This window comes from Sphaeramia orbicularis, chromosome 1 (genome assembly GCF_902148855.1).
Source record: "Sphaeramia orbicularis chromosome 1, fSphaOr1.1, whole genome shotgun sequence".
NCBI classification, from domain to species: Eukaryota; Metazoa; Chordata; class Actinopteri; order Kurtiformes; family Apogonidae; genus Sphaeramia; species Sphaeramia orbicularis.
The window spans coordinates 54,196,241-54,207,634 of NC_043957.1; the positions used below are offsets into that span (position 1 = coordinate 54,196,241).

Sequence of the window (11,394 nt, forward strand, 5' to 3'; positions counted from 1 at the left end):
GACATACATACAGAGTTTCCTCCAGTATTAAAACAGATACTGTGATAAAAGGTAAAGTACTGCTTCTATACTGTAATAAAAGTGATGACGTCCAGGTTCTGAAATGTCCTCAAACTATTAAAGTGACATTTCATGTAACTGAATAAATGCTCATTTCTCAGTATGGTTCATATATGTCACAGTCGTCCCCCGTGAGGTGGGGGCCACAGAGGAGTTCATATTTAGCCTCAAAGGTGCCTCTGAAGCCCCTGCAGGTCAAAGTGTATGACCCTACCGTCACATCCCATGAACACGACAACAGCAGCTCCTGCCATATCGAATCGTCATCTTTGAGCTCAAGCTTCAGTTTCTGTCCAATGTCCACCTGCATAAAAAATGGAAAAACATCAAATCAAAAACCAGAAACACAGGTTGCCATCTTACACCTGTTCCTCCTCAGGTGTTCTGCAAATGGTCATGTGCTACAGGAGGTAGTTTATGTAGTTAATGTATTTGTTTTTCTACTGGAGCTGGACTTGGTCCAGTGATGTTCATCGAGATGTGGGCTTCCCTGTGCACAGGTTAGTGTTAAGGTTCAGGTCTTTTTCACAGGGACATGAAGCTTCCTCTAATATACAACTATTGAACTACTCACCACCACGCACATACACAAAATGAAAGCAGAAAGACCACCCCTACTGGTCCAGAACCAAACACAGATGTACTGTTTTGAGTCAAACTGAGGTCAGACTGTACCCTACAGTGACTGGTTCTGGTTCTGATCTCGTTCTGCAAACAGGATGTGGATCATTTAGCTTTTACTGGTTTAGATTTTGATTTGGAGGGATGGTTCCACCTGTCCATTTAAAGTGGATACTGACCGAGCCCAGATTGTACTCCACGTCCCACCGAGGGTTGTTTGACTCAATCATTCGGGTCCTGCGGAATTGTTGACCATGTGATAGCTCAATATACCTGTAGTAGATAAAAAATGGGAAAGTGAAACTTTATCAGTATGTGTATGTGGTGTCCATCACCCCTCCTCCTGTATCTTTGCTGTTTCCTGACTTACCCATCAGTGATGCCCCATGGATCTCCTGTCAGACCCCAGGCTCGAACGATGGTCACTGTCAGCCAGCCCTTCCCCAACCGTTTGGGGCAGCAGTTACTATGATGGGTAGGTCGCCTACAGGACCGTTGTAAGACTGAAACGGTGATGTCAGTGTCCCTTGTGTACTCATTTATGGCATCTACCAGTCCACTTCTTGCCTCATCATTCACTAGATCATGCAGTGGTTTTACGAAGAATTTAACAATCACAGGGATGCCCTTCAGGGATTCCTTCCACTGACGGTAGCCCTCAGAGTCGGGGTACTCGTTAGAAACCCAACCGCTCCAACCATTGCCTCCCGTCACCTCTGTGTCCTGTTCATACAGACCAGCATAATAGTAGCCCCTAATGCCCCTGTTCTTTAGGAAATTGGAGCATGAAGGGTTTAGTCTGGCCATCCCCAGACCCACTTCCAGATCCAGGGATAAACACCACCGTGACTAGAGAACAGGAAGGGAAATCAGGTTAATTTGGTTACCCACAGCAAGTTTCCTGGTTAAATAAAGGATAAATAAATGTGTATTTGACAAATATCTGCTCCACATACTTCGCTAGCGGAGACACTATTCAGTTTGGATAAACACGTACGTGTCGCTGCAACTCGTTTGACTTGTCCTCCAAGAGTAACCTAAAATTACAGCCAATAGAGTTTAGTACACATAGAAATGTAGTGTATTCAAAGAAGAAAATAAGCAGGCATCATCGATATCCCATCATCATCATCATCATCAAGGTTCCCCCTCCTTTCAGAGGTCACAGGTCATGGTCTGTTGATCAATCGGTTGACCTTCATCTCCAAAGAGCTCCTAGATGTTTCCAATCCAGTGAGACTGATCTCATGAAAGCACAGTGTATGTCATGTGAGTTCTTGTGGCATGTGGCATGCTATACGTACACATTTTTGACCTTTCGCGTGTTATTCAACGCTCTTTGATCGAGTGCCAGTTAACGCCGAGATCTCTGGCTCACATAACCCTAACCGTCAGTGTGTGGTATTTGACACGGCGTGAACATACACGCCAAAAGCTTAAAATGCACACAGATAACACACCAATTAAAAGTGGCATGTATGTTTACACAAGTCATGATATCACGTTGGTCAGCAAATTGCCAAAAATGGTGACAAAATTCAAAATGGCTGACTTCATGTTGGTGTGACGTCATCGGCCAAGTTGACTTTTTTGTATCTCTCATTGAGACACATATGTATACCAAATTTAATCCTGAACAGTGAATGTGTCTGGGAGTAGTGGTCTTTAGGGTGCGCAACTGAGCCATTTTTTAATATTTGTTTACAACACCAATAAAATATAATTTTTTTTTCTGCAACTCATGATTTTGTCACACAAATAAAAAGCTTTCATGCATGTTGAAGCTCTTGAAAATGCAAAGGAATGTGTAATGAACAATAAACACAGCAGATACAATAGGGCAGGGGTGGGCAATCCTGGTCCTCAAGGGCCGACATCCTGCATGTTTTAGATGTTTCCCTCTTCCAGCACACCTGAAGGTCATTATCAGGCTTCTGCAGAGCTTGATGATGGGGTTATCATATGAACCAGGTGTGTTGGAAGAGGGAAACATCTAAAACATGCAGGATACCGGCCCTCAAGGGCCAGGATTGCCCACCCTTGCAATAGGGTCTTCGCAGGTCTTTGCTGTGCTAGCAGAAGCCTTAATAATATAGATGTGTCATTTACCTGATAGATGTAATGAGTGCCGTAGGTACGTATGAACTTTCTGTATTTGTCTTTGGTTGCAGAGTTATAGTATCTTGGCAGATTTTTCATATCCTCCTCAAAATCCTTGTCGAGAAGTGGCTTGGCGCGCACAGTGTGCCTAAAATACAGAAAAGAACCTGAACTCTGTTCAAACCCCGATAACAATGCAGGCGTCTTTAAACTCTACCTGTAAAAAGAACAACGGTGCCAATGTGAGCTGAAGGTGTACTGGTCCTCTCTATTTCTGGATTTTGCATAATCATACGAGTCATAATGTTCTCCTCCAACATTCAGTCCAAACATCTTCCAATGTAGTCCAACCTGAAAGAAGGCCATGAGATACTTGACATACCATCACAGCAATGAAGAAGATGTGCAGTATTATGAACAGAGTGAGTAATGTGCATGTACATCTGTTACATATTAGCTTTGAAAGGTTTCTTACCTTCCAGTCATAGATGTCCTTTGATTTCACCGTTTTTATCAGTGAACTGTGGACAGTCATACAAAAAAATGAACAACCTTTGTTTCCTAAAAAGTAATAACTGGATGTTTAGTTCTATGAACACGTGCAATGCCTTCACCATTGGTTCTCCACCTGTGAGATGACACCTCAGTATCCAACCATTTATCACTGTCCAATCAAGAGGTAACGACCATACAGTGTGTAATAGAAGCTATGAAGCTCAGAAGAACCAGGGTCAGCTGGAGCTCCAGTTAGAGGACTACTTACATAGAATGACTCCGTAGATACTACACTGACCGTCAGTAACAACTTTGAGGTACAAGATTTGGAATATTTGGGTGACTGAGGGGATGGGGGGATGGGCTGATTTGTGACTACTTCAGAAACTGATGAGTTGTCTCTTGGTCACGTTTCACTGCACATCTGGTGGTATCTTTGGAAAAATGGACCAAATGCATGTCGAGCAATAAACACTATGAATCTGTAGAGTTTGAGGAGTGGTTTGGAAAGTTTTTATATAGGGTCTAAAAAGGCCACCAGTGTTACTCCAGGGCAAGCCCAAAGGCAACATCTGTCACATGAAGAATGTCTGAGGGCCTTGTTTATTCCAACTCTACGACCTTCTCTGTTTGTGACAAGCTACAAGAAGTGGACAATAACCACGTCTGTTTGATGAATACGTTATTCAGCTCAAGCCAAGCCACGCCTCACTCCTACGAGTGCATTGTAATAATCTGTCTGTCCATCTGACTATGTTACAGAGTGTATTCAACAAATACACACCAGGCAGCCGGGACCTCGATGAACATATGCTGAATATGTGTCAAAGAAATTCAGCCAGACTTCGAGTAGTCGGCTAAAAATACGGCTCGAGCCTCATTTGAATACTTTTTGAGGAACTCTGGGGTGTGGTGGAAATGCAAAGTACACAGATTACCAGGAATTCTTTTATCCAGGTAAAGAAGTACCCGGGAATCTGGTGGAAAAGGAGCTTATTACATGGATCACTGATAGGACTTCACCTCCTTTGCTGTTGCTGTCTCAGTCACCTCCACTCCTGGGAACAGCCTCTTGTCTGACAAAGACGGACTCTGTTGATGTCGCGGTCCAAACAGGAGCTGGTCAGGCCAGTGCACCAGTCTCCAAAGAGTCCTAATACCAACCAGAACTACAGTAATGGTCTAGTCATTAAGCTGTCATCCTGACACTCTTGGACGACACTGACAGACAGGAACTGGACTCAGACTGATGCTAACAGCCCTGGTAGAGGAAACAACTGGTCCTCATCTGATGTTGTTCGGATCCAGGTCTGAGTTTCATAGTGAGGTGGATGAAGTGATGTTGACCTGAGGGCGTTACTTCCTGATTGGGCAGGTGTAGCACATACAACACATTTTTAAGCTAATGTCCCTCATCACCTTCATTATGAGCACAGTCCTTTGACAGCATATGTGTTGAAGAACAGAGATACCTTACAGAGGAATGCACTTCACCGCTAACTTTAGTTTTGCAGTCAGTCTCTAGTTTCCAAAGATGAGCAGAGAATGGAACCTGAAAATAATGTGAAAACAACGTGGTCAAGTTGGTGATACATGTTACCCATGAGTCTGTGAAAAGAAATACTGAAGTACTTGTGAGTCACCTTCTGCAGCTGGTTGCCTTGGTGGGGGTTCCGGTAGAGAAAACATGTTCTAAATGGAGACATGGCCGTAAAAATGTCGACCGGGTGGACTCCTTTACGCTCGAAGGTGACCATATCCAAACTCTCCCCCACCAGGTTGTAGCCTGGTACAAAGGGAGCTACCCTACACTGTCTGAAGTCCCCGATCTCATAGGAGAGACCAGAGGAGGCCAACAGGAGGAGGAAGAAGAGAAGGAGGTGGAGACGAGGTGAGGACTGGGAAGAAAGGATGGCTGGAGGTGACACTGGAAAATAATAAACAAAGACATTAGACAAATCAGCATGTCTCACTTTGACTTAGATGCTTTCGTAGAAGAAAAGAGGTGGTGAAGAACTCTGGCTGGCTTTGAGGATTTTCACTGAAAAGAATGACCTCTAGTGAACCCAGAGACAGCTACTAGCTTAAATGAGGAGTTAGCTGAAGTCAACAAATGACAGATAGATACCAGCAAAAAACAGCTGAGGAACAACACCCATACCTCCCTGTCTGGGACACTGGGTTTGGCCCAGTTTGTCCTGGTTGCTCCAAACGGTTTCTCAAAAGCCCCTTTTCCCCTACCTAAAAAGTGAGCTCAGGTTGACGTGAAGTCAAAGCAGTAAATATCTGTGCAGAAAAGTCTGTACCAAAACAAAGTACATGCCATGATAAGGCTGTTCAGATCTGATCACCAGGTGAAACTGACTGGAAGTGGTGTCACTGACTCCCACTAGTCATTATTAATATTTGCTGCTAGTTGGCGTCCAGCGGGAAAACCAACAATCAAGAAACAATAGCGTCACCATGGCCAGACCTTCTGAGACATGCTGAGTCAGCTGACTGAGGGCGAGGTATGTGGGCCATCCCATTAGCCGCTAGCTATCAGCTAAATGGATGTCGCATCTCTGATAAGATTGGAACAGGTTTTCAAGGCTCTAGTTTCTTTTATTGACCAAGGATTTGACATTTAGACACATTCCATCATCGTCTAATGCTGCATTTCCAATATGTGAAACCGGCTCGACTTGGCTCGGCTTGACTCGACTCAGGTTCCAGGTCCTATTACTGGAGACCGTTTCCATTACAAGATACTACCCACTTTACAGTACTTGGACGTCATAGCGATGCGGTGCGTTACTTCTATGTTGTCTGCTCAGAGTTGTTGGTAAACTCACTCGTTTCATGTTATCTCATCAAGCTCATGCTGAATTTTTCCATCTGAACCTCCTCGACAAACCATGATGTAGTTTTACAGGCTGTCATCATGTGGATTAACCTACCGACATATTTACTGTAAACTTCCGCATCTGTTTTTTGTAAAAGGGCGGGTCACAGAGACAACTCTGACCAGTCAGTGGTCTGCAGTGTTTACACATCACCTTTTAGTACCTGGTCCCCAGTCCTGGAACCTCGGCGGAGGTGATACCAAAAACTAGTACTGGGTACCAGATTCCAGGTCCTTTTTCGTAATGGAAATGCAAAAAGGCCAAGTTAAGTCGAGTCGAGCTGATACCATGTAGTGGAAACGCGGCATAAATGACCTTGAAAGTACATTTAACACCCAAAAAGCTCATGATCTCCTCCACATTATCTTCCTGCCAGTGTAACTAGGCAGCTGAACCAGAAAGACCAAAACCTCCACACTGAGCCTGTCCCAGATTTCCAAAGTCCTCCTCTGGTCTCAGACTTTAATCCTGGCCTCCATGTGGAGACCTTTAGGATGAGTTTTATCTAATGGCTCAGCTCCTTCTTCAGTACCAACATCACTGCATCCAACAAAAGTCATCATCGTCGTTTCCATCAGTCACCCCGAACATCCATCCTTTCCCCCTTGGACTGCCTCCAACCCCCAACCCATCTGCCCATGTCCACCAATTTGACCCAAATCCCACCAACTCCACCTACTCGTTTCTTACTGTGTTGCATTCGCTGTCGTTAACTGTCCACGCACATCTCAGAAAACGGTCAAAATTCATGCATTCATTCTTGAGTTACGACATGTTTTGTGAGGCCACCTGGACCACTCACCATCAAAATCTGAGTTTATTCTTGAGTCCAGGTGAATGTTTGGGCCAATATGAATTTCTGAAATGGACTCAAATGATGCCAGATTGACTTTTACCCAGTGGTGGAATGTAACTAAGTATTTGTACTTCGTTACTTGTACTTAAGTATATTCTTTCATATCTGTACTTTAGTATAAATAATAATGCAGACTTTGATTTTTTAATTTGCTAGCCTGTAAATCCATTCATCTTTCTCAATGAGAAATCTGTCTGGAATCGTGGGACTTGAATCCAAATATGAGGGCAGGACTAACAGGTGCCAATAACCAATCACAGATAAGACGGATGTGACGCTTTTGTCACAGACACATGAGAATCCAGGTGTAATCTGGAATTCAAGCTTTATTTTTGAATCAAGTAAACAACTGACAACAGTTGGACAGAGCTATGTGGACTTGGAACTGACTTTGACTCGCGACAAAACGAAGTATGACACATTGCAAAACACCCACCCCCCAAGACTTGTTATTGGTCGGTATAGAATATATGGTGCATATTTCACAGCAGTCGGCCCAGTTATTTAACCCTTTCATGCACAAATTATGAGAACCTTAATCAAAAAATTTTCCTGAGTGTTTTCATTCCTCTTTAGGCATGAAAAAAAAAAAAAGTGATTGAAAACTGTCTTCTGAAAAATAAATAAATAAATAAATAAATAAAAATTAAGAATTTAAAAAATACATTAAAAAAATAATAATAATGAAAAAGAAACAAAAAAAATTCTTATGAACCTATTTTTCATGAAGTTGCAAAAATGTCCACTCAGCTGGACACCACACGTTTAATTTTTGACACACAGAAACATGTATTTACTGATAAACTGTGTGATTCTGGGCTTGTGATTCTGGGGGTTTATGCTCAGGAGAGATCTACATAATGTTACCAATTCATGTCAGAAAAGATATGTAGTGTCTTAAAACTTTAAGATATGTGTAAAAAAACAAACAAAAAAAAAAACGAAAAGAACAACAATACCCATGAATATACAAGAGAACAGCTCTAGAATAGCTGTCCACTGTAGTGACCAGTATGCATGAAAGGGTTAAATAGACTGAGGAAACTGGATGGATGGATGGATGGATGGATGGATGGATGGATGGATGGATGGATGGATGGATAGATAGATAGATAGATAGATAGATAGATAGATAGATAGATAGATAGATAGATAGATAGATAGATAGATAGACGAACATTTTGCTGCAATTATCTGTACTTTCTGCTTCACAACATTTGTACAGTTTATGCCGTAACTCGTTACATTTACGAACACTGCTTCCTCAAACCCTTTCATGTATAAAGAGTTCTCCTCCTGGTTGCGTTGTGTCATTGTTTCTGTTGATTCAGGTGACTCCGTTAGCTCCAATGATGGCAGAGCGCGCATTTGCCTGAATCTCCATTTCAACGTGTGTGAAAATGCAAATGTCAGACTAACATTGTGAAGTCAACAGTGTTAAAAGACAAGTAAAACCAAACTCACGAGACACAATAAAAACGGAATTTTCGGTGACTGCATCGTTCTGTTCGGTGTGTGTTTGCTAACAGTAAGATGGGCTTCTGAGGGAGTTTTTTTTTACAAACAGCAAGTGTCTCATGAAAGAAATCATATCACAGCATTTCCATTGGTGGAAAGGTGCATCACATGGACCAATCAGAGACGTCCATACTGCGCCACGTGTAATCTGGTTTCTGCGCCACCAGGAAAACGGTGGAAGTAAAGGCAGCGGAAAAGAGACAGTAATAATTTCTAATAATAGAAATTCAGGCTTTCCATACGACTATGCGCAGTGAAACTCTACTAATTCCACTATATCTCCCGGTCTTGTGCACTTCATTTTCCTTTTCCCTTCCTTCAGAAATGAATGTATGACTGAAATAAAGGAAACTGAAAAACAAACAGGCTGGTATTTACAACCAAAACCAGATTCACACCAACATTTCTGTAGGAGTTTACAGCTGTAGATGATGATCCCCAGAGTGTGTGAGGGAAGAGGCCCACATGGATCAGATTAAACACTGAAACTGCACGACAGCAGAGGCCGGAGCTGCTGCTAGTCACTGATCAGATCCACATGGTTCTGTTCAGACCACAAACAACAGAACACACGTTTGACCATCACAGGCGTCCAGTCCACCCCCAGACCGTGACCTCTGACCCCCAGACCGTGATCTCTGACCCACATCCTACCTCCCCTGTGGTCCTGGTCCTGGTCCTGGCTCAGACTCCTCAGCTCTTGTACTGGTCTGGAGTCAGTTCCCATCCTGGTCTGACCCGTTTCCTGGTTCTGAACCCCGTCTGACCTGACCCTGGTCTGGTTCTTCCCTGCTTCGCGTTCCACGATGGTTCCTCTTCTGGGTTTCTGTCCGTTTGTCACCCTCATGCTGCTGTTTTCCTCATGTGTCGACTTCACTTTAAAAAAACATCTGGATTTTTCAACAGTGAAAACATTCGACGTAAAAATGAAACTGAAACTCATTGACTGAGTCTGAGTTCTGTCCAGAGACTGGCTCCACCTCATCTGGATCAGTCCAAACAAAGTCAAACAGGCCTGAACATGGACACGTTCACCAAATTAAAACAAATTAACCCAAGTTAAACCAAATTAAACCAAATTAAACATTATTAACCCAAATTAAATCAAATGAACCCAAATTAAACCAAATTAACCTAAACTAACCCAAAGTAAGCCAAATTAATTAACCCAAATTAAACTAAATTAATTAAACCAAATGAAACCAAATTAACACAAATTAAACCAAATGAATGAACCCAAATGAAGCCGAGGCTCTTCATTCCTTGTCTTAAACTCACCCAAACACAGACGTTGACCGTCTTTGTTTCTTCTGTTCACAGTTTGAAACCTTCAGGCTGATGGTTTCAGATAGAAGCAGAACATCCACTCAGTGTGTGTCAGTAAATATTGGTCACGTTGGATTTGCGTTTGTCCGTCTGTGGAGTCTGCTGTGATGCATTCAGGTACAAGTGTCTGAAATGGAATTACAAACCGACGAGTAAAAGCCACAAAACCCACCTGGTGTGGACAGTTGAAGGCACATGAATGTCACAGAACCACATCCATGGGTCAGTTTGGACTGTCTACCGTCCTGAGTCATCAACCTGAGGGGATTTTAACACAAATAAAAGCACATTTTCTGTTCATCATTCTGACGTTTAGCTCCTGAATCATTTAAAGACAAAAAATATCAGACAAAAACAAACAAAAACTGCGGTGAGAAAAACAATCTTTGGAAAATATTTCCTGTTTGAGGTTCATAAACTAATACAAAATGACTTCATTTTGTGAATCCTTTACATTTGTGATGATGTCATATTTTTGTCATTTTGAATCTTAAGTGAAGCCGCACAAAGCTAACACTGCGTTAGCTCATCCAGTAAAACCTGAGCTTTAATGTTCTCTGAACAAACACCAGAATATTCATCTGCAAAACAGCTAATAAGCTGTAAAAAGAAGGAACCATTTTAACATTAGCTAACATGATAGCCATTTAGCATGTAAGCTATTAGCTCCCTGTTTGCATTGTGTCTGATTTTAGTCAAACTGTTTTGAGTTAAGTTTTTTATTTCTTGCACAAATGTCCCTTATGTTTCCTCAGAGGCTAATATTAGCTGAATGTTAGCTTAATGTTCACACTTCTGAAGGTTTACCTTTAGGGAACAAAAAATAAAGAGAACCTTCTTTTATGTTAAATCACTAGCTAGCTAATGCTAACTGGATAACTTCAGCTTAGGTTTTATGTCCAATTAGCTCATTTTAAATCTAATGTTAGCTTAATGCTCACACTTCTGAAGGTTTACCTTTAAGGAAAAAAAAACATAAAAATAAAGAGAACTTTCTTTTATCCTAAATCACTAACTAGCAAATGCTAACTGGGTGACTTCAGTTTAGGTTTCATGTCCAATTAGCTCATTTTAAATCTAATGTTAGCTTAATGTTCACACTTCTGAAGGTTTACCTTTAAGGAAAAAAAAATAAAAAAATAAAAATAAAGAGAACTTTCTTTTATCCTTAATTACTAACTAGCTAATGCTAACTGGGTAACTTCAGCTTATGTTTCATGTCCAATTAGCTCATTTTAAATCTAATGTTAGCTTAATGTTAACACTTCTGAAGGTTTACCTTTAGGATTGGATTGGAACCTTTGGTGGGCCGCATGTTTGAGACCCCTGATCTAAGCTTTTCCAGTGGTGCTATCACAAATTTTGAGTTAAGTGTCTGTGGTCAGGACATAGAATTCTGTGAGACCAGATTGACTCTTCTGTGCCAGGTGTAATGCAGCACTTTGAATTGAATGCCTCACATTTATTCATGGGTTCCATCTCTGGTGTTTCCAAACAGCATCTAGATTCAACACCTGGGAACTGATTGTATTT

At 41.8% G+C, this 11,394-nt stretch overlaps 1 protein-coding gene across 1 annotated transcript; it reads right to left on the reverse strand.

Annotated features, from left to right (window-relative positions):
- LOC115422858 (perforin-1-like) lies at nt 1–9,389 on the reverse strand. Its single transcript, XM_030139496.1, has 10 exons — nt 9,190–9,389; nt 4,920–5,203; nt 4,749–4,828; nt 3,257–3,302; nt 2,999–3,132; nt 2,791–2,929; nt 1,638–1,718; nt 1,052–1,530; nt 861–954; nt 1–364 (listed from the first exon to the last, which is right to left on the reverse strand). Exons 1-10 carry the CDS (start codon nt 9,380–9,382, stop codon nt 158–160), a joined length of 1,737 nt encoding a protein of 578 aa, XP_029995356.1. The 5' UTR covers nt 9,383–9,389; the 3' UTR covers nt 1–157.
- Between the last annotated feature and the right edge of the window lie 2,005 nt (nt 9,390–11,394).

Excerpts from the sequence above, each read along its gene's own strand:
- LOC115422858 (XM_030139496.1), bottom strand. The coding sequence starts at position 9,382 with ATGAGGGTGACAAACGGACAGAAACCCAGAAGAGGAACCATCGTGGAA. Across the intron at positions 3,303-4,748 it reads GAAGTGCATTCCTCTGTAAG|TTCACTGATAAAAACGGTGA; the intron begins GTATCTCTGTTC and ends GACTGTCCACAG. Across the intron at positions 365-860 it reads TGGAGTACAATCTGGGCTCG|GTGGACATTGGACAGAAACT; the intron begins GTCAGTATCCAC and ends TTTTTTATGCAG.